The sequence below is a fragment of the Nelumbo nucifera genome, chromosome 8 (assembly GCF_055504915.1).
Source record: "Nelumbo nucifera cultivar China Antique chromosome 8, China Antique-T2T, whole genome shotgun sequence".
NCBI classification, from domain to species: domain Eukaryota; kingdom Viridiplantae; phylum Streptophyta; class Magnoliopsida; order Proteales; family Nelumbonaceae; genus Nelumbo; species Nelumbo nucifera.
In genome coordinates, this window is record NC_142656.1 from 30215313 (window position 1) to 30239248 (window position 23936).

Sequence of the window (23936 nt, forward strand, 5' to 3'; positions counted from 1 at the left end):
CATAGTTCCAAAGGCCATGGTTTCACTTGATTATTGAGTCATTTAAGTGATTTGGTCATTCTTTTCTTCATTTTATTATTTGAATGTGTATACTAAGTAATGTAAATGGTAATGGTTACAAAATTTAAATTATAATGATAAGTTTTGAACCATATATTAATATATTATGATAATCTATATATTAAATTACACAATTCAATTAATAAATATAATATAAGTTTTCAACTATATATTATAACTATTGAAAATCAAGTTTTTCGGAAATTTGTTCCATTGTTATTTATTTATTTATTTTTTTTTTGGAAGGGGGAGGGATTAAAGAAATAACAGGTTCCATGGATAGACCTTGGAACCGGCCCCAAAACCGTAAAGGCCAAAATCGACCTTTAGAGGGAAGATCTTGTTTCCAAAAAATTGAAACCAACCCCTATAGAGTAGCTTCCAGGTTCTGCCTTGGAACCGAACTGATCCATCCTCACCCCTAATGATACTTTATATCATATGATGTAACATATGAGAAAAAAAATATTGTGTGAGCCTAGTCTTTTTTCGTATTTTGTATGGGCCTAGGTTGGGTTTAACATGTCTTGGCTTTGGGCCTATAGCATTGAATAATATGTCTACCCAACACTCCATGGTTGTCTATTCTTATTTAGATGAAGACAAGGTCTTCATTCTAATAAGCTATTCTATATATATAAAGCAACTTGGTCCACGTGGGCTTCTCTCTCCATAAAAACTCATGCACCCCAAAATCCCCTTTAGAATTTTCTAAATTTTTTGAATTTTTTAATTCAACATAATACCCACATTCAACCACTTTGGTTTCAGACTTTCTCACTCCCAACTAAAAGTTTTCTTAAAATCTCTCTCTCTCTCTCTCTCTCTCTCTCTCTCTCTCTCATGTTCCCAATCACTTAGCCAATTCCCTCCTAAAATTACTCCTAAACTATGTCTCCCACCTAAAATTCCTCTTAATACACCTCTTTATCTATATTACATTCCCAATAAACCCTCTAAAAACCAAAAATGTGGTTAAATTAATTTGGGTAGTTAAAATAATTTATGAAATATTTTTTATATTTTCAATAATTACTGATATTATTGAATATTATTCAGTAAATATCAACACTTAAACTATAACTTTTCATAATTTTTATAAATTGGAAAATTTAATTACTAAAAACTACTTGCTGAAAATTACTGATTTTGGTAAGTTAATTTCAAAACTTTGAAAATTAATATTGAAATCAATAATATGTCAAAAGATTAATAATTAATTAAAATATTATTAAATACAAATTTAATAATTAAAAAGTATTGGTAATTTTTCATTAGAAAGTTTACTTCAATAAATATAGATTTATTTTTTTAATTTTAAGTAATTTTAATATTATCAGTATTTTTTATCAATAAGTATTTATTAATATTTTCAGTAATTTTGGTCAATTTATTAATATTTAATGATATTATCTGATAATAATTAAAAAATTTCAGTAAAGTTTTACTAGAAAATTAGTTCCAATAAATATAAATTTATTTTTTTATATTTTTAGTAATTTTGATGCTTACTATAATTTTCAGCAATAATTACTGATTTTGGTCAATTTATTAATAGTAAATGATATTATCAGGTAACAATTAAAAAAAATCAGTAATTTTTAGTGGAAAATTAATTTCAATAAATAAAAATTTATTTTTATATTTTCAGTAATTTTGATACTTACTATAATTTTTAGCAATAATTAGTGATTTTGGTAATTGAATTACTAAAAGTTATTGATTTTGGTAATTGAATTTAGTGAAAGTTAAATTATAAAACTTCCAGTTATTCAAATAAATAATTGGAAAATTTTAACAGCTTCCATAAGTGTTGGGTACTACATTTAGAATTACCATAATTATTGGAACTATATTTATGGGAATGGGTGGGTTCAGGACGGGTAGCATACTCCCTATCCCGAACCCAAACCTGAGTTTTAGATTAATCCCCATCTCTGACCCCATTCCCCATCGGGAAAAATTTATTTTGCATCCCCAGTACCCGATGGAGACAGGTTCCCCATCGAAGACCTGAATCCCCGAATTTTTAATTAAAAGTTTGCTTTTAGAAAAGGTATTTAATTAAAATAAAGGATAAATTCAAATTCAAATAACATTTTAAATATATTTTGATATATATAATATTATAAATAACATAAATAATACTATATATTTAATATATATAACCGGGTCGGGGCGGGGTGTGGACTTCACTCCCCATCCCCACCTGGTTGGGGAGGCCGGATAATCGATGGGTATGAGAAAAATTGCCATCCCTACCCTATAGTTGTTTAGCCTCATAGATGAATAAGTTTTAAGCCCACTAAGCCCTAACATGTTTTTCTTGTGTATCACATTTGAACCCACTGATTAGTTGATATAAGACAACACTCACTATTTTTTATTGAATGTAAACGAGTAACAAGAATAACAGTAGAACTGAAGAAAATAAAGATCACTACATGATTCTCAGGATTGATCCTTATTCTATTTTTGATAATTTCTCTTGCAGCTGAAGTGGTTACAAAATGAGGTATATCCTATTGAGGATAGAGGTATAGTATGATACAAAATGGAGGTTGTGTTGTTCTCAGACTCACATCTATATAATAATAGTTTACTCTGGAAAATAACCTATGCACTCTTATGAGTTGACTAACATGTCAATTTTTGAGCCCAGAAATTTCCAGAGAAAGAAAAGAAGCAGCAGCCAAATTTGATTACTATGATTTATGATTTATAGAGGAAAGAGACTTTGTTATTAAACTTTCTTTTCCACATTTATAGATGAGAAAAAAAAAGATTTGGTTCTTCTTAGACATTCTTCCACCCTGTCATTACCTTGCCGTTACTAAGATTTAAGATTTTATTTTGAACACTTTCCACCAAAACATACATATGGAAAAAAATATGCACGAATTATGGCTAGGTTTGGTATTATAATAGTTGGTTTATTAGAAAATTAAGAAAAGAGAAAACATAAAAACCTACATTGTCTCGGATTAAAATGTTGTTTTTAAGGTCATCAGCTACCAAGAAGCCACAATTTGATAAACTCTTCATCATGGCAATTACTTCATCAAATAGATAACAAGGATAAGAAGCTCAATCATTTATTATATACTTGTACTTGGATTGCCAGATTGTGGAGAGGAGATTCTTTGTTCATGCACTGGTTCTTCGACTTCTTCTAGTGGAACTGTTTGGTTGTGAACTCTTGAAGTGATTTGTGAATCGTTTGTATTGCTTGACATTTCAGTACCCTCAGCTTCATTTATAGGGTGAATCCTGGACTCAGCTCTTCTAAAAGTATGAGAGCTAAGATCCTTTTGATCAAAGCGTTGTGCCATGGAGAGAATTTTTTCCCAAATTGGCTTTGGGGAAGCTGTGCTACTGTTTGCAGCTTGCCTTTGTTCATAAAGAAATTGAATTAGGAATATTAGAAGTGAAGAAACCGAAGCAAGTCCTGTGATGAGGAATAGTCCCCAGAAGCTCCTGAGGCTAAGACTTGTTGAACTCGATGAAACCTCTGTGCTTTGATCTTGGCATTGGGTTTTCTTCTGAAACCATGTTCCTTCAATTTTATCCATTTCATCTCCTTCCTTGAGGTTTAGGATTGCTTTCGAAAAATATGGCACCAAAGGAGAACCAGTTGGGAAGACCTGGACAGTGTCAGACCAAGTAAGGAAATTAAAGCTTACAAACAAGTTTACCTGGTTTATATTATCTAAGGAGTCACATAAGCTAATCTGGCATTTGGGGTTTGTAAGAAAAAGAAAAAGAATGTAAAATCTTCTAACCATTCCCTCAATCATTTAAAAGCATAAGCTGTTAGGTGAGTTCCTTCAATAGGTAGTTATTCTCTAATGCGTCCCTACACAAAAAAGCCCATCTGGATTGAAGTGTGAATAAGCACAGACCCACCCATACCTTGTGCTGAAACTTAATTAATTATAATGAGGATGACACAATCATTCAACCTAAAAACTTAAGCTGTACATGTTAGGTGAGGTCCTTGTTTGACAAGAAAATTCTGAGTGTTCAAAGTGCCCATAGCTAAGAGAAGGGAGAGACTTACAAAACCAAATCCATCCGTCTTGTAGGTCGGACCGACCATGGAGTACTTAGAGCAATATTTCGCGAGAAAGAGCTTGAGGTAGGGAATCTCATCAATAATAGCAGCAACTCCACCATTCTGACTTCCTTTAGATAAGGCCTCATGATATTGCTCTGGAGTACTGTAAGACCTCAGTTTGTTTTCATCCAAATTCAACCTTTTTATCAGCAGCCCCTTCACAAATGAATCCTTTCTGGTATCCCACATAGTATCCCTTGTCTTTCAGTTCAAGTATATCCGTCAGCATTGGTTGTAACTGCTGTACTGTCAGCATGGACGTAAGGCTTGCAGTATAGCTTTGGGCAAGGATGAGAACCACGAACACCCATATAATCAGCACAAACCTTGACAAGTTGTTAACTACTCTCTCCCCTGCAAAACCATCAACATAATGCAGCTTATTTAGTTACTGAAACCACAATCTGAACTGCATTGTGAAATGAAAGCATAACACAAAGCTTATTAGGGTTCAATTACTATGTGCAAATACAAGTGTTGAGAAGGAAAACCAAAAGGTCATCCCAATTTGTTGAGTGGGAGGTCCCCTGAAATCTGTATTAACACGATGTTCCAGAATCCAAACCACAATGCCCGTGAAGACAAAAGCTGCCCCAGTTGTCAACCAAAGCTCCCAGGTTAATGGCTTCAAGAAAATCCAAGCATTTCCACTCTTGTCATTTCTGATTGGCACCACCATCGACACCCCAGATTCAGAATATGGCAATGTGAAGTCAACAAACCGAGATCGGTTAGCCACAATTGTTATGTCTCCAACGACAGCATCAAATTTCTGTTCGATATACCAACAGAAAATAAATGGATAATCAATAAAAATCTGATTAAGAAATACCAGTTTCCGTTTGGATAAGCTTTTTCTTTTCAGCTTTGGGTTGTGAGAAGCAAAAGTGATCCAATAATTGTTTTGAAAGTTTGGTAGGAGTTGCTTTCAGAAACATATATAACAATCTGAAGACAAAACACTTTTAACCTACAAATCTTGAAGCTTATGCAAATGCAACCTTAGTTACTAATAATAAGGAGGAAGATCAAGCAACCCACCTTAAGATGAACCTGATAAATAAGTTCATCGTAGCTCCCAATACTTTGTCCATCGGGCTTCATATAAGGAATGAAGTGATAAGGGACTGCAAATGGCAATTTGCTTAATGCAGCAAGAAATACATCTATTGAGAAACCACTGAAGGATGTCTCATTGATTTGAGGATCAGTTGTAATCTTCAAAAATTCCTTAAATCCATCTTTCACAGGAACTCCAATCCTTAGTTTCTTCCCTTCAATGGGTATAACCCAACCCTTTGGTGTGACAAATGAGTCTCCTGGCCATATTGGGTTTCTGATGAGATTGTTCCCTGAATTTGACTTGCTTTTCCCTGGTAAATCTTGAGAAAGTCCATACTTTGGTGACCAATAGCCAATAACTCTTTCCACTTTACCAATCAAATTGAAGATTTGGAAAGCTGAAGTCTCTAGCTGCCCTTTGACCAAATGGAAATCACCACTCAATCCTTTAAATTTTGTACTTAAGATTGCTTTGAGAAGATTTGGACCCATCTGTGAGTATCCAATAGTTGCAATACTTGTTGGATTCTCACTAGCATCTCTCTTCAAGAAGCTAGTATTCATGGCTCCAACTCTTTCTACTGCCATAGCCAAAGCCCAGATTGTATCGTATGCCCATAACCCAAAGAGACTTAACTCCCCTATCTTCCTGTTTGGCTTGTCTAAGTAAAATCTCTTCTCCCACCTCGTCTTAAATTCTTCAAGTTTCGACTCTGGGATAAAAGGTTTTAAACCCAATACGCCATCCATCGAATCAATGGATGTGGAATTCATGGGATCAATTAGACTAGATAAACCATCTGTAATAATCCACACAAACCCTTCAGTCATCATTTTGTTCTCCTCTACTTGGAGAAAAAATCGAGAACCCAGAGAAGCTGTCATGTGAACCACAAAAACTCTAGTTTGCATGGTCTTCAATTGATTAAGCTCTTCCACTATTTGACCATCTTTGGCAGATGGAGGGATCACACTCCTGTAAGGCACACGAACGTCAATATCTTGGAAGGCATCAATGAGATAAGGTATGACCCCACTCCCATAGTCAGTATCTTCATAGATAGGGACAACTTCCTTCCATCCATAATTTTGGACAATGGCTTTAATGGCATTCACTTGAGATGAGTCATTTAGAGTCGTCCTAACAAAGAAAGGATTTTGAATGGGAGAAAGAGAAGGGCTTGTTGCAGAGAAAGAAATAATGGGCACCCGAGCTTTGTCGCCAAGATCAATCACAAACTTAGCTTCTGCTGATTTTTGTGGCCCTATGATAGCTTGTACTTCTTTGCTTTTCAACAAGTCGAAAGCTGCATGTTTCATGCATACAGTAAACAAATTGGTTGACATGATAGAACGATCAATCTCCACAGTATTTTATTGTCTTGTCTTAAAGCTAAAGCTATGTTTGGTTTGATAGAAAATAAGAGAGACAGAAATTTGAGGGAAAACTATTTTAATGAAATTCCTTAAAATCATTCCCTCAACTTTCTATTTCTTTCTTATTTTTCTATAATCCAAAAACAACTTATGTTTCATAAAGAGAAGTAAATATGTATGATAATATACATGAGTTAGTTTACTTCTTAATTAACTAGTTATTGATGTCAAATGATATTAATGCTTCAAAATGAGTGATATATTTTCTTAAAAACACTTGAGAAAAATATCAAGAATTAATAACTTGCTCAATGATTTCTAGAAAAGTAAGCTCTTCCATGATCTGCTCATGAGTTTCTTTACTGAAATTGCATGAACTCATCAACAGCTTAGAAATCCACAATATCTATTCTGAACTAATTGCACCGTTTCTTTTTTATTTTTTATTTTTGGTTAACCTATTTGTTATTTATATTCTATTAACTACTATTTTGTAATTAAACTTCAACAGAGTACATATATACACGAGATGACGAAAACCACGGCTGACATATATATTGATAACAAAATATATGCATATATGAACAAAAACCATTTGTTTAAAACATAGCAACCAAAGGAAAAAGAAATTAAGACATAATATAAAGAAAATAAAGAAGACAAGAAAATGCATATCAGATTCTTAACTACTTTTAACATGATATATCGAGTCAAGTCAACTGAGACTTATCCCAATCAACATATAAAGAACCCTATACATTGGGAAGCTGTTACACATATCTTTAATGACTTTGTTAAATTCTACATAAGCTTATTAATTAGTCTAGTTTGTTAACTCAAATAAGCTCCTATTGTGTCCAACAATTAAACTTCCATCCATTTTTGGGCTTGCTAATTTAAGACCCTTCTTTCCAAGTAATTCTAAAGCAAGTTCTACACATTGCAATTAGATTTCTTTGATCTCTGGGGAGACTAAATCAGCCCCCCACAAGATTTTCCCCTACAATGTCCCAGAGCACATTCCTGCCATGTATTGAGAACATTTTCTGATGATATTATCAAAAATGATGATGTAATCTTTAGGAGATTTTTTCAATACACGGTGGGGATGTGCTGTGGGACGTTGTGGGGGCAATCTCTGGGATCCCCGTGGAGCAAAATAATAAATAAATAATAAAGTAAAATTATTTCTTGTATCTTTATTGGTTATATTGATTAACATATATAATGTTTATATAATTATTAACAGTTACAGTTAGCTACTAGACTGCATTTTACACCATATATTTTGTTTTCAATGAGGGGCCAAATTCATGTTTTCTTCTCCACCAATTACTACACTATAATTAACACATGTCTTCATGACTCTCACTTGACAAAGGCAAACATCCTTTGGTGCAAATTATTAGACTGATTATCTAGATAATCGTCACTCTTATGAGGCTATTGTATCTTAATGCAACCAAACATCAGGTTGACTTTGGCTGTTGGGGCCCAACAGCATAGGCTGTTGAGATAGTTTCTGGGCTGGACACGTTCTGGGCAGTTCACTTATTTATGCCCATGCTTTGGTTTTTAATCAAAATAAATTGAGATGTAATTACTAATTTATCCATTCTCATGGTAACGTGGCATTTCCAGAAACTATCTCAACAGCCTATGCTGTTGGCCCCCAATTCCCCAAACATCTCTTAATTGCCAAAAAAGAAAAAACAAACTATTGGGTGACACGTATACACCACTAATAACCCCATGGTCCCCTCAAAGTTAGTGGTTGTTGGAATTAAATCCACATCTATGCTGAAGCGAATGAGCCCTCATTTGATGCTAAGGCTCAATTTGGAAGAAGTACAAATATAAATACGTACAGTGTAAAGACTAATAACCCCATGGTCCCCTCAAAGTTAGTGGTTGTGGGAATTAAATCCACAATTATGCTGAAGCGAACGAGCTAATATACTAACTGAGACAATCACCCCTCATTTGATGCTAAGACTCAATTTGGAAGAACTACAAATATAAATATGTACGGTGTAAAGACATGCAAATAGAAGGTTTTGCATTCTAGATATTTGTATTTATACTCCTCATAAACTGAGCCTAAGCTTTAATACCAATGCATTGCAATAAATGCTCCAATAATTGTGAGATAACAATATAAAGACAACTAGCAACTAATCTCATGTTTCATGTATAATGCTGGTTGAAATCCACTATCACTTTGTACAAGAACATGTCACTCAAATGCTGTTTAATCCTTATGATGGGGAGTTTTTCTGTTCCGGGTTTTCTTGAATATTAGGCCTTATTCTTTTAAGGGTCTTTTAAGGGAGATGTTACCGTGTTAGAGTTGGCCTAATATAAATAAAATGTGTAGAGAATTGAGTTACAAACTTACAACAGAATGTAGATGAGTATTAGTGTAAACATAAAACACTGCAAGTTTAAATATGAACAAACTAGATCTAGTTTAGATAATACCCAAATCAATTGGTATATATAATAAACATTTATATTCACTCAACACGTTGGAAGATTCAAAAGCTATTTCTATTTGGGGCATGGTTTTTAAAAACGAACCAGTGACTGAATTGGTCAGGGATTAAGTTATCGGTTCGAACAGTCCGACCGTTTAACCCGAATGGTTGGCCCATTTTGACAAAAAAATTTTAAAAAAATTAAAAAATTGGAAAATAGTCAAAACCGTTCGAAAGGTTCGAACGGTTAATTGGTCGGTTCAGCGGTTTGCTGACCAAAATCAACGGTTTTGAGGGAAAAACGGTTTTGGAGGAAAACAGAACCGGTCAGGTGACCGGTTCCCGGTTTTTCCAGTCCGGTCCGGTTTTGAAAACAGTGATTTGGGGTATACTTCAATATATTTTCTAAAACTTAAAACAAAATCTATTCTTGAGATTTTGGCTTAAAAACACGCTTTGATTGGGTTATTTATTAATAGGGAGAATGACGGTTCAGCCCAAGGTCAGAATTTGTAGGTTTAAAGTACTGTTGGGGTAGGTGCCAGCTCGGAATTGATGCCAATTTATGGGCAAGTATTCATGCATAGAGTGTGTGTATTTGAGATTTTGAATGTTTATAGATTTGCAGTGGGATTCAGAAATCTGCATTGGGCCTATCCGTACTTCTCCGTTTATTAATATCATGTTCAATAAATCTTATAGAATCTATGTATTACAATATTTGTTTTTTTTTTAACCATCATTTTGATGGTTTCCCAACATATGAATTGTTTTTTCATGCAAAACCAACTAGTTTTGTTTTGAAGTTTTTGTTTCTCAACAAAAAGTATAAAAAGGAAAAAGTCAAAAACAGTTAAATAACATGTTTTTTTTTTCTTGCTGATGTGAGCGTTTCAAAAATAAATGAGAACAAAAAATTTCATGGTGTTGAACACTACCTATTTTGCAACCCTTTGAACACTACTATTTGAAGGTGCTGGGTGGTAATTTGCTAGGCTTGGTGCTCAGACTGAACATATTATAATCCTTAAGACGTTTCCAAGACAACGAGTTGGAATCACCTGCCAAAAAAACACGTTCCAACATCCTCCCAACATAATCTAACATCATATATCTCATTAGGCATGGATAAGAAAATCAAGCTTTTCACAAGCTATTTGAGCTCGGCTCATGAAAGGCTCGATTTGACTTAGTCTAAAATAAGATTCCAATCAAGTTTATATTATTCATAAGCTAATAAACCTTATATTATATATAATTTTTTTATTTTTATATGTATAAACTTAAATTTTTTTATGAAGTTTGGCATACTATGGAGTTCAGTCCTGGGCTCAAGCCTCATATTTTTCTGCCAAGCCAAACTTAAATAACTAGATATTCAGCTTGGCTTGGTTCAACTTGAATCCACTCCTACATTTCACCATGAGACAGTAACCCACCATGTATAAGATGTGTGGTGTCAAATCATATTGGGAGAGCGTTGGAATGTATTTTATTGGCAAGTGATTTGGACTCCAGGCCAATATTTTGTTATTAGAATAAGAAAAATTTTCCGATTAGTACCCTATACTTTGGGCCTAGTGCCACTTTGGTCTCCGAACTTTAAAACATGACAATTCAGTATCTAAACTTTCAAAATGTGTCAATCTAGTACCTATCATTAACCAATCCATTAACCAATTGTTAAGTGACATTTAAAAAGACACAAATGCCCTTTGAGTGTCATCTAATTTTCTTTATCAACCATCCACATGTTGATAAAAATGAACAGTTTCAAATCCTTGCCTCTTTTATTCAAGAAAGTTTATGGTGACTCCAACTTTCTTGAATAGAAGATGCAAGGATATGAGACTGTTCATTTTTTGTCAATATTTGGATGGTTGATAAAGATGATTAAATGACACTCGAAGGGTATTTGTATCTTTTCAAATGGCACTTAACAGTTGATTAATGACAAGTACTAGGTTGACACATTTTAAATGTCTGAGGACCAAAATGGCACTAAACCCAAAGTACAGAGCAAACAACTAAGTCTACTGGGCCTAGCATGAGCTGCCAAATAAAGACATGACCTAAAAGTGGAGTGGCAAATGGATGGATTGGGTTGGGTTGGGTTGGGTTGGATGAAAATTGAACGCCAACCCATCCACCAACCACCCACATCTTTTCATAGCTTATATCTCTAATTTGTACATCAGTTGCAACCCCATGTAACCCATACCTAACCTAAAGCATCCATGTTGACCATTAGAAGATGCAAAGGGTCACTTATAGAAACACCGCCTATGGTTTCACATATTTTCTAAAACTTACCCTTGTAGTTTGAATATTACTAATAAGACACCTCATTTTAAGAGGTCATATGACCATTCTCAAACATAAAAAAAAATAAAAAATAAAAATATACAAATAGTTACAAGGTCAATTAAGTAAAACTTGCATGTTAGAAACTATAGAGCGTGTTTTCACTAATATGTAGACCATAGAGTAGGTTTTACTGAATATGTAAAACCATAAGGGGTGTCTAAGCAAATGACCTATGTAAACCAATCTTTGTTGAGGAAAACAATCTCTTGATTTCTACTATAGTGACATATGTCCTTATCTAATTGGTTCAACCCAAATATCAAAATTGGATTTCATTAAAAAATAGAGAGGGAAAGGAGATAAAGGAGAGAGAAACCACATAGAATAGTGAGAGGAGAGAGAAAATTGAAGGAACAGTGAAGTGGGAGGGAAGAAAAAAAGAGAAATATAAGAATAGAAAAGATTGAAGGGGAGAGAAATAAAAGATGAGAGAAGAGATGAAGTGAAATGCATGAGTGAAGAGAGAGAAACCCATGAGAGAGAGAGAGAGCTTCTTATTTTATGTAATTGATCCACATGAATGCACGTAACCCAACCCCTTTTATTTGATCCAAATAGGCCAGTTAACCCATATTCAATCCCATTAAAGAGTTTGATTGGATCATAGGTGAGTTGGGTCAAAAATTGAAACCCCTACGCCATGTATAAGATTGTAAATGTCTTTGCTTAGAACATAACAAATGTGATTAAGTGGCCTTGGGACTCCCGCATGTGATGTTATCTATAGACAATTCCATTGTAGCCAAACAAACTTGGTTCCTACACTAGGAATTGTGTACTGCTTTGCACTTTACAATTTTTTATGATGATGATGGTAAAGTAAATAATATGTTTTCAAAATTTATCTCATTTATTTTTGTTTAATATGATAAATATATGATATTAGAGATGTGTCCAAAACTTTAAATGTCTTTTATAATTTTTTTCTAGTTTTTATACTTTTGTTGTTTTCATCATTTTTAATTATTATTATTATTTAATTATGACATCAAGGGTTTTACACATTTAACATAAAAGGTTGAATTGTTGACTTACTACCAAATAGGAAAATAACTCCGTTTTGGGTTGATTTTAAATTTGTATTTTATTTCTACCATCAATAAAATAATTATTCTTTGGCACACTTATTTTTTTAATATGGTCAATTAATACAACTGTTAATGAAAAATGCGAGTTAGTACCCTAAATATAAGACTTAATGATAGGGAATTGAATGAGAAGTGTAGTAGTCCAAATTAAATTTTATGTCCTCATAATTGGAGAGACCAAATTTAAAAATAGGGGTATTTTAGTCAAGAATAGGATTCAATGAATGTTATTGAGAGTTATTAGGTACCTTAAATATAAGACTTAATGGGAAGGATTTGAATGAAAAAAAAAAAAATGGATGTTGAAATTACTCTCTCTCTCTCTCTCTCTCTCTCTCTCTCTCTCTCCCTCACGTTCCCAATCACTTAGCCAATCCCCTCCTATAAAATTTCTCCTAAGCTATATGTCCCACGTAAAACACCTCTTAATCTATATTACATCCCAATAAACTCCATAAAAAATAAAAACATGGTAAATTAATTTGAGTAGTTAAATTAATTTGTGAAATATTTTCATATTTTCATATTTTCATATTTTCAATATTTACTGATATTATCGAATATTGTTTACTAAATATCAACACCTAAACTATAAGTTTTCGTAATTTTAGTAAATTGGAAATTTTAATTACTAAAAATTACTGATTTTCGTAATTTAATTTCAAAAAAATTTGATTATTAATTATTGAAATCAATAATTACTGAAAAATTAATAATTAATTAAAATACCGATAAATAAAATTTATGCTTTTACATTCTTAGTAATTTTGATATTATCGGTATTTTCTAGAAATAAGTAGTTATTGATATTTTCAGTAATTGTTTTCAAATTATTAATATTTAATAATATTATCAGATAATAATTAAAATTTTCTAGTAATTTTTTAGTGGAAAATTAATATATAAAACATTTACATTTTCAGTAACTTTGATATTATAGTAATTTTTAGCAATAATCAGTTATTGATATTTTCAATAATTTGGTTAATATATTAATATTTAATGATATTATCATATAATAATTAAAATTTTTCAATTATTTTTTAGTGGAAATTTAAGTTTAATAAATATAAATTGATTTTTTATTTTTAGTAATTTTGATATTTACTATAATTTTTTATCAATAATTAGTTATTTTAGTAATTAAATTTAATGAAATTAAGTTAAAAAAATTCTAATTATTCAAATAATTAATTGGAAATCTTTAATAATTTTCATAAGTATTAGATACTATATTTATAATTACCTTAATTATTCAAACTATATTTATGGGTTTGGGGGTGTTATGGGTTTGGGGGATGACCCTAGGTAGGAATGGCAATGGATGGGTTTGGGGCAAGGATCATACTCCCTGTCCCAACCCTGAGTTTTAAATTAATCTATTTTTTCCAACATCAATCCTCATCAGGAAAAAATTTAGCATACATCCCTAGTCCCAGATGGAGATGGGTTCCCAATCGAGGACCTAAATCTCCAAATTTTTAATTAAAAGTTTATTTTCATTAAGGTATTTGTTTAAAATAAAGTAAAAAATTAAAATGAAAATAACATTGTAAATATATTTTGATTTATATATATAATATAAATAATATTTTATATTCAATATAATATATATACAAATATATTTAATATATATAATCAAGGTTAGGGTGGGGTGTGGACTTCACTCCCTGTCCCTGTCCCTGTCCCCATCCCCACCCCATTCCCACCCTATCCCCACTAAAGCAGTCTCCATCTCCATCCCTGCTTGGTCGGGGAGGCTAGGTACTTGGTAGGGTTGAGGAAAATTTCCATCCCTACCCCTGGATTGTGTAGCCCTGTAGAGCAATAAGTTTTAAGTTCAATATGTCCTAACATCTTTTTTCTATTAATCATGCGGGGCCATGCTATCTATCTATCTATCTATCTATCCATATATATATAGCTTTTTGGGTGGGATCCACCTCATAAAGCCAATATCTGCCCCTTGAAAGTCCTCCCAAACAAGCACATAGTCGCTTCTCTAAAGCAATTCAACCAAAGCTTCAACCCTTCCAAATGGTATTGGTCGAAGCTCTTCCAATACCATGTCTTTTATGCATTATAGATTTTCCCATTTAATAATGGTGCCAACAAGTCTAGATCAGCTCCTCACAGCGTGTTCCTCGCAATGATCTCACAGCATGTCAGCCTCACTTGGAAACATTTCTTGTATTTACATGTTTACATTTATGGAAAATTGTTCTCAATGCATAGTGGGAAGTGCAAGTCAGTGTGAAGAGTGCTATTTGAGGAACAAATCCCAATTAAGGCAGAGCCACCAGCAACCCCCAAATGCAAGAAGACCATTCAGAACAATAGTATAAGGTTTTTAGGCAGCATTTAGCAAGTCTTTCCATACAATCTTCGGGGCTTTGGAAAGCTTGAATGATTGAAATTTGGTCTTTTTCCGTATGGTAACAAAAGACACAAATTTTGTTAGAAAGATTATGAGACACATGCACGAAAAGATTGAAAACACCGAATTTTGAGAAGCTTTAAGTGAAGCTTTACCTTCAGGTCTTTCAGCATGATAGATATCCTCTAAACATAGTTTTAAAAGCTCGATAAATCGAACCACTTACTAAATGGTTTTTGTCTTTAAAGATAAGACCCCGAAAATTCAATGTCTTTTGGCCATCTGAACTGTTGGAAGATCTTTCTAAAAAGATTTTGCCAAAACAATACGAAAATGTTTGTCTCGTCTGAGACTAACCTAAATGATATTCAATTTAGACTATTTTGGTCTGAATTAGGATTTCATTAATTTATTTTGTATCAAGCATGTCAACCCCAGTTTGCAGCTGACCCAAAGAAAAAAATTGCAAAAAGAAAAAGAAAAAAAAAATAAATGAACCCAGAAGTACTGATTTTTATGTGTCTATTGGGCCTACTTTTACAATTACCGAGTTGTTTTTGTAGAGTGGCTCTTTGGTCTTGGTTTTGGGTGGGATTGAGAGATTTTTCAGAGAACATTAGGATTGAACTGCTTGAGGAGTTCTGATCAAAACCCATTTATCTGCATTCTACTGTAAGTGTTGTGAGAACCGTGTGAGAAAAAGAATCCAGTCTCATCTAACACCAAGCCCCAATTTTAAATAGATTTGTTGGTTTAGAATTCCTGCACAAATAACCTTGTTTTGGTGATTGCCCTTTGTTCTCTGAAGAAAAAAAATAATAAAAGGAAGAGAAATACCTGCAGAGGCTGCGTTAACAGCATCCCCCTTAGAATTCCTGGTGTGAAGAACAACCTTTGTTCTATAGTTAGTATGAACAGCATAGAACTCAGAAAGCGCCATGTCGATGCAGACCCGGGCCATCTCCCCGACTGTAGAATTCAAATCGAGAACTACACCGACAGGAATCGGAGATGTTGTTTTTGGACTTCCATTTTGACCAGTCCCCAGCACAGATAAGCAACAGACTCTCACCATGACAAAGCAGAAGAGGCACAACTGTGCTGGCTTCAACATTTCAAGAATCTTGAGTGCTCATGTATCTAGTCAGTCATCTCATCACATATAAATAGAGTGGAAATTTCAGTTATATTCAATTCCCTCTGATTTCAAAAAAAAAAAAAAAAAAACTTCATGGACCCAATTTTTATTTATTTTTTTTTGAACCCCCAAGTGTGGCATATATTTTCATGTCACTCTCATTCATTTCCTATGAATCGGTCAGGTCAACGAAACTGATTTTTTGGGGGGAATAAAAAGTAGGATGAGTTGGGCTTTTATGCTTTTGAAATGGGTAATTTTGGTAATCTAATCCTTTTATTCAGTTGGGCTTTTATGTTTTTGAGCATTTAGGTTCAGAGAATGAGGAGGGTTTTAAGAAGACAAGGGATCTCAAAAGCATTTTCCAATAATAGGGGAAGCTATGAAGTTTTTAGGGTGGTCACTGGTCAGTGAAATTTCTGCAAATTTTAAATATTACTGTCGAATAACATTTGAACACGTGGAAAAGGAAAACTGAAATGAATGTTCTTCATAAATTGTGAGAGAAGGTATATATAATTCTCTGGGCAAAGTATGAGCCAGATAATGAGATAAATACTGAAAAAATCAAAAAAGTTTATTCGACTTTTCTGTTAGAAAGACAAAAGAAGGGAAGCAGCTTTCATCGTACATATTAAATGCAAACGCGTAAATATGCTTTGTCATGACTCAAGACTTGAACAGGGAGACTAGGAAGGATACAGTGCAAAATGGCGTTACGTTTTTCATTGGGTATCAAGCCACACAACACCATTCACCTATTTTCTTATAAATAAGTAGACATAAACTTGCCACGTATGAGGATATAGTTTGAGGTGTTTTATGTTTAAACTCAGAATAAAAAGAAAATTCATGTGGCCATCGCCAATATGAACTATTTATATATTGACTTACGTTGTATTTCATACTATTGTTATTTCTACTTGTAATGGTTTAGGTTTAAATTTAAGTTTTATGTATTTTAACACTTGATGACTTGGCGAGGCAAGTGTCGGTATCCGTTAATTCAATAATTTGTATGTTAGGTAGGGGTGAGCAAAAGAACCGAAAAATCGAACTGATCGAAAATGAATCGAAAAATTGATTAATCGAATCAGTCGATTTGGTTTTAGTTCAGTGTTTTCTAAAAAAACCAAAGTATTGGTTCAATTTCGATTAACTAATATAGAAAATCGGTGATTAATCGAACCGACTGATATACATATATTTCTATATATTTTATATATTTTTTATATATCATAAACTAATTAATATGCATTATATATAAATATATATATATATATATAATATATAATATATTATTCATTATTTAAAATATAATATTTTATATACATTTATAATTTTTTATTATATATTTATATATTTTTATAATATATGTTATAAAAATTAAAAAACCGAAAAATTAACAAACCATAGTTTTAAAACCGATCTAAACTGATTTTTGGATTAAATGGCCTGATCATTCAGTTCGAACCCTAGTAGGCAATTTTGGGTCCAAAACCGGACCCGGAGCCATGACCGTCCAACCAGTTCAACTGTAATCCATCCAGTAGCTCGACCCCAAATGTCACATCCGTGCGAATTTTCTAAACATGCTTTGGACTAGCAAAATAAAAATAGATAACAAGTCAACAAGCGGGGCAAGAAAGCCAGACAAGGTATTAATGAAGAGCAAATTAGGCCAAGGAAATTGGACCTAGTTTTCTAAGAATTCGTAAATTAATAAAGATACGTCTGTCAACTGGCGGATTGGAAAGGATTCAAGCATGGTTTTCAAAATCAGAATGGACCGGACAATCGGACCGGAAAAATCAAGAATCGATTAGGTGACCGTTTCCACATTTTTTTAAAACCAGATTTTTGTCAAAAACCGTTGATTTTGGTCAATAAACCACTGATTTGGGCGATTAACTGTTTGAACTATTGAATGGTTTTGATTGTTTTTTTTAATTTTTTGTCAAAACTGATCAATCGTTCAGTTCGAACGGTCGGACCATTCAACCTAGGAATCGGACCCTTGACTGGTTCGTTCTCCGGGTTGATTTTAAAAACCTTGGATTCAAGATAATGTTTCCCGCAATGATGGTCGATCGTTGTTGGACAAAACCAAGACCCCCAATGATTTTTGAACACACCAGTGTTGGTGAAAAAGGCAAAATATCATAGTTTTCAAAATCGGATTGGACTGGATGGTTGGATTGGAAAACTGGGAACTGGTAAGGTGATCGGTTTCGTTTTACCCTAGAACCATTATTTCCCTAAAAATAGTTGATTTGGTCAGCAAACCACTGACTCGGACAGTTAAACTGTTCGAACCATTCAATGGTTTGGCCGATTTTTATTTTTTTTATTTTAAATTTTTTTTGTCAGAATGAGCCATCCATTCGGTTCGAATGATCGGATCATTCGACCCGAGAACTGGACCCTTGGCCGATTCGTTGTCTGATTCAGTTTTAAAAACCTTGCAAAATATCATATCAAATTGGTGTTTAATTAAAACACTGACATGTCTAAAATCACGAGGGGTTTTGGGGTAACTGCAATGACGGTCGCAAGAAATGTGGTCTCATCTCTTGGGATGAAATCCTGTTTGCAGTAGGGTTGGGGTTATGGATTTGAGGGATGGGCTATCCCCGTGACGTCAAAAGATTTTCCCAAAAAAGAAAGAAAACGAAAATAACAAGATAATACGTTTGCAGAGGATTCTCAAGTCTTCTAGTCGTGGTGCTGGTGCTGAGTTTACTTCATTTTATCAAGCAGTTTGGTATATGTCCGGTTGTCATATTTTTTTGTTTTCTCAGTTTCATGTTGGTATTCAGTTTTTAGCTTCTGGTTGTATTGCTGATTGTATGACCTCAATTGTATTCTGAGCGTTGATGAATGAATTCATCCTTAGTGATGCAAATGGGTCGGATTCTTACCTGGTTCAGTTCGAGATCTAATCCTATTTTGTTAGATTCAGATCCCCCCTTTCCCGTTTGGATCTTTGAATTGAATTGGACCAAAAAATATGATCCGATCAGAAATTGGATACGATTCAGATCACCCCTATCTGATTCGAGAAGATCTGGTCCGATATATATGTTATTTATTTATTTATATGAATATATAAAACATATATATTTTATTTATTTATACAAATATATTATTTATATTGCATTTTTGTAAATTTGTTATATTTTTTATAAAAAATATGTATATATATGATGAAAGTAGTTGAAAAGATACTTGTATTTTTTGTTTTTCTTTTTTTAAATTATTATATTTTATTTTTCTTTTAATAATTTATTAATTTTTTAAGAAATTTAAATTGGATTGGATCAGATCCAATCAGATTGGTCAAGTGATACATAGGAAAAATAAATTCTCCATGGACCCCACATAAATATGAGAAAAATACATGATATCTTTGTCAATGAAAACCAAAATTCCATTGACCAACTTTCCCCCTTCTCAAAATCCAAAAAATGTAGGGCCCTAAAAGATAATTAAATACAAATTGATTTGCATTTGAAACCAGTCTCTCTCTCTCTCTCTCTCTCTCTCTCTCTCTCTAATCCAAGAAAAGACAAATTCATTTATTAAGAAATTTAGGGTCCATTTGGTTCACAATCAAAATTAGAATTGGAATTGGAATCAGAATCAAAATGGTCTATTCTCATAGTCTATTTGGTTCAAACAGGAATGAGAATGGGAGTGGGAATTGGAATCAACAGGAATGAGATTTCATTCCCAAGGGAGGGGCAGGAAATGGTCATTCCCTCAAATGGGGGAATGCTATTCTAGCAGGAATGGGAATGTGATTTTGATTCTACCCAACCAAACTGTTGGAATTGGAATAGCCCATTCCGATTCCGATTCCAGACCCCTATTCCTCCAAACCAAACGGGGCCTTAGTACCACAATACAATTCACGGTCCTGAGAACAGCAGTCTGCAAAAAATTTGGGGAAGTTGACCAAGTTGAAACATTCCTAGAACAACTCCTGTAAGCAAGGAAATGGGATGCAACTTTCCTAGAACAAGAAGAGTGATTGACTTGTACAAGGGTGAGCCTGGCAAACAGCCTGTACCATTGGGCATAGAAAGTAAGTTTAAAAAAGAGGTCATTTACTAGATCACCCCCTATTGTTTCACCGATTTATTTAAATCAATCTTATAATTTTCATTTTACTAAAACACCCTTATAGTTTGCAACCTATTTACTTAATCAACCTTTCATCAAGAAGTGTTTGTTTTGCCTTCTAAAATAGTAATATTATCATTTAAATGTAGTGGAAAATATTCAAGGGCATCGGTCCATAATTGTTTATTTCATATAAGTACTCCTAAAACTTCTTCATATAAAGAATAAAATTGACCAAATATAAACAAATAGAGTAGTTTTCCATGTCTTACCAGGGGCAAAATTGGTATTTTCATTTTTATTTTCTTTTGCTTAAATCATTAAAATGGACATTAGGATCAAAATTATCATTTCCATTGTTATCTAATGAAAGGTCAATGAAGTAAACCAATTGCAAACTACAAAGGTGTATTTTAGTAAATCACAAACTATAGCGTAGGTTTTAGTAAATCTATGAAATTATATGGGATATTTTAGTATATGACCCAAAAAAAAGGAAAAAAATAAATATAATTAACACAAAAAAGGAAAAGGGAAACATTTTCATTTTTTGGTATATATAATTTTTTTTTTGTATTCGGTGTCATGCACCATTAATAACTTCCCCCTTACCCCTTTTTCCCAAAGTACTAATTGCGGGGATTTGATTCTATGTCAATGCTGAAACAAACCAGCTAACACACCAACGAGTAAGCCCTAGGTTGTTTATATATATAATATATGGTAACATACACATAAAAATTAAAAATAGCATATATATAATATGTGAGATCAGGCCACAATAACCCCGCAAAACCATCTTGATTTAGGTAGCCGCAGCAATGTCTTCACTTTATATGCCTCACTTTATATGCCAAATAGCTGGTAGAAATGGTCAAGTTCTCAACATACAGCCAATTATACTCTAAGGACCATTGCCATCTTGGAAAACAACATTCAGAAACAAGAAAAGCCTTTAATGGAGATCGTTTATATAGGAAAAAAAAGTACCTTCTAGAGAAGTTGAAGGGTGAGGGAACCCCTAAATCATCTCTTACAGTCGATCTCACTGCCTTTTGTGTGTGATTCTGTTCTAGAGAAGTTGGACATGTGTTTTTCTCTGTTCTTTTATCTTTGTTGGGACTTTAGAGAGAAAACTTTTGATCTTTTTAAATTTGAAGTATACTGGCTTTTAGGCTATGTTTGGTTTGAAGGAAAATGTAGGGAAAGGAAGGGAAAGATAAGGAAACCTTTACAAACCTTGTATTGATTTTCCTGTCTTTCCCTTCCTTTCCCTACCTTTTCCTTCAAACCAAACATAGCCTTGGGGGTGTTCTTTTTTCGGATTTTGAAAGGGGGGAAAGTTGGTCAATGGGATTTTGGTTCCCATTGACCAAGAATCTCATGTTCTTTATTCAGATTTATGTGGGGACCGGGGAAAGTTTATTTTCCTGGGTAACACTTATCTGGGTAAGTGATACACATTTCCTAGGTGGGTAAATAACTTTTCCACGTAGGGGGAAAGTTGCCAACAGTTGAATGGGACAAAAACACCCCTTTTAATAATGGATTTTTATAGCTAAAATGGTCATTACCTTATTTATATGAGAAATAAAAGAACATGGATAAATGGCTAAATGCACTTACCCAAGTAACTGCATTTACCTGGGTAAGTAACTTTCGGAAAAGTGAACGGGCCTTAATGGTAGATGATACGTGCACGCCTGTTTGTTTTTCTCAAACCATTTGAATGCTCAATGTGGTGACTTTGACATCAAGCATAGAAGTGTAATGTTGGCCAGGCTGGGCCGGGATGACCCACCAGCCTGTGGGCCTGGTGGGCCGTGCCTGCCTGGCACAAATTCCCCAAGAGAGAAGCCCAGTACGGCCCAAGGCCCGGGCCCAGTGAGCTGCGGGCTGAGCCATGGGCCAATATGATCTTTTAAGAAAAATAGAAAAAAAATGAAAAATTAAAGTAAATTAATAAGAAAGACTAAAAATTGAAAATATATATATGTTAAAATTTGATTCCATATGAATATATACAATTGTTTATATATGAAATTGAAAAAAAAAATTATAATATATATAATCGTTATTACAATTTGTCTCAACATAATGAGCTAAGGAATTACAATTTCTAGATACATGCCTCACCATTACATTTAGACAGGTGTTCAATAAGAATCTACAATCTCTAATAACGATAGAGACTCTCCAAGTTAGTTCCTTATCTTGGGATAACAGAAGATTGACTAGTGCCTTCTTATCAGATTCCACAATCACTTGGGTTTCTTCTTGGTTCTTGGCCATCTTAATGCCCTTGTAGATTGCCGGCGCTTCAATTTCTTCAGCAGTGCAGGCCTGGATATGTTGATTTTCTTTAGATGTGTCTGCCTTGTTTGTCACGTGCCAATACACCCGCTCCAACACTGGTTGCTCCATCTACATTGTAGAAGATGGTATAGATGTTTTATTTGAATATTATATCCTAGGATTAAAAAAGATGGTATAGATGTTTTACTTGAATCTTATTATGATAATATGGAAGTTGATCCTGGAACAAAAAAGATGAAGTGAAAAATTTATTAATTGGAATGTATAGTATTTATGAATCACAAGCATTAGGATATAGGAGAGTTTGTACAAACTCCACGATTGGAACCACTAGTTCTAATAGTGGATTAGATAAAATTTGGTCATTAATAAATAAAAGGCAACAATCAATTGCCATTTCATCAGCAATTCATTTACTGAGCTTGATTTTTATTTACAAGGTAGTTTAAGAGATTTCCTTCCCTCTGAGGAATTATATAGTTTTCATATTTTAACTTGTTGAAAAGAATATCGAAAAAATTATCCAATGCTTACCACCATGGCACATGATCTATTAACCCTTCTGGTGTCTACAGTTCCATCAAATCCTTGTTTTAGTGTTGGTACTGGGGTACATATTAGATGTGAAGAGAAGTTGCATGAATGATGAAAGCCTAGATATGTACATATAGCTTGATGTAGATGAGAAACTACAAGATTAGGGAGGACATGGCACTTCAACTGATGGTGGCTCACTAAATGTAGATGATGCAAATCAAGATCAAGGAGATGGGAGAGGTGGAACTTGAAGTCGAAGAAAATATTGAAGTTAATATTTTTTGTGTGTTCAATAATTGTACAATATTTTTAAATTATTGTAAATTTTGTTTATCAATTTAATTTAGAAGTTATTTCTGATTTTTTCAATGCCACTATAATTTTTTATTTTCAATTTTATTATATTATGTTATTCTAATTCCATTTTAATTTTTTTTCAAATTAATTTTATTATTTCATATAAGGTCAATTATATGCATTAAACTCAAATTAAATAAAATTTTTGGATTGTTTTCACTTTGCTGTCTATTTTCTATTTTGTTAAGTATTTTCTGTTAATTTTTTTTTCAAAATGTTTGCCATTTTTGCTTGGCAAAAGAAAAAAAAAAAGTGGAAATACCTAGAAAAAACTTTGAAAAAGGTCCAAGCCTATGGTTTGGCCCGGCCCAAGCCTGGGACGTGACATGGCACGGGCCATCTTGGCTTGTGTCTTGGGCCGTGAAGAGGGGTCCGGGCCAAGTAGGCATGGCCCACTTTCGCCCCGATTGCCACCACCACAAAACCCACTACAATGTGCGCTACTCGCAAAAGTAGGCCATGTCGGCACATATCACACCTCTATAGGATGGTAAGATCTCAAATACATAAGCATTTAGACATTTATTGGGCTGATCCA

At 33.4% G+C, this 23936-nt stretch overlaps 1 protein-coding gene across 2 annotated transcripts; it reads right to left on the reverse strand.

Moving 5' to 3' along the window:
- Positions 1–2953: 2953 nt before the first annotated feature.
- On the reverse strand, positions 2954–16046 carry LOC104586703 (glutamate receptor 2.8-like). Of its 2 annotated transcripts, XR_016079448.1 has the most exons (5): positions 15763–16046; positions 5219–6546; positions 4637–4949; positions 4121–4531; positions 2954–3704 (listed from the first exon to the last, which is right to left on the reverse strand). XR_016079448.1 is itself a non-coding variant. In XM_019195885.2 (4 exons), the coding sequence occupies exons 1-4, from the start codon at positions 16037–16039 to the stop codon at positions 4302–4304; spliced, it is 2148 nt and encodes a 715-aa protein (XP_019051430.2). In that variant the 5' UTR covers positions 16040–16046; the 3' UTR covers positions 3737–4301. The 2 variants fall into 2 exon arrangements, 1 of the variants encoding a protein (XP_019051430.2); XM_019195885.2 differs by lacking the exon at positions 2954–3704 and having other exon boundaries at positions 3737–4531.
- Between the last annotated feature and the right edge of the window lie 7890 nt (positions 16047–23936).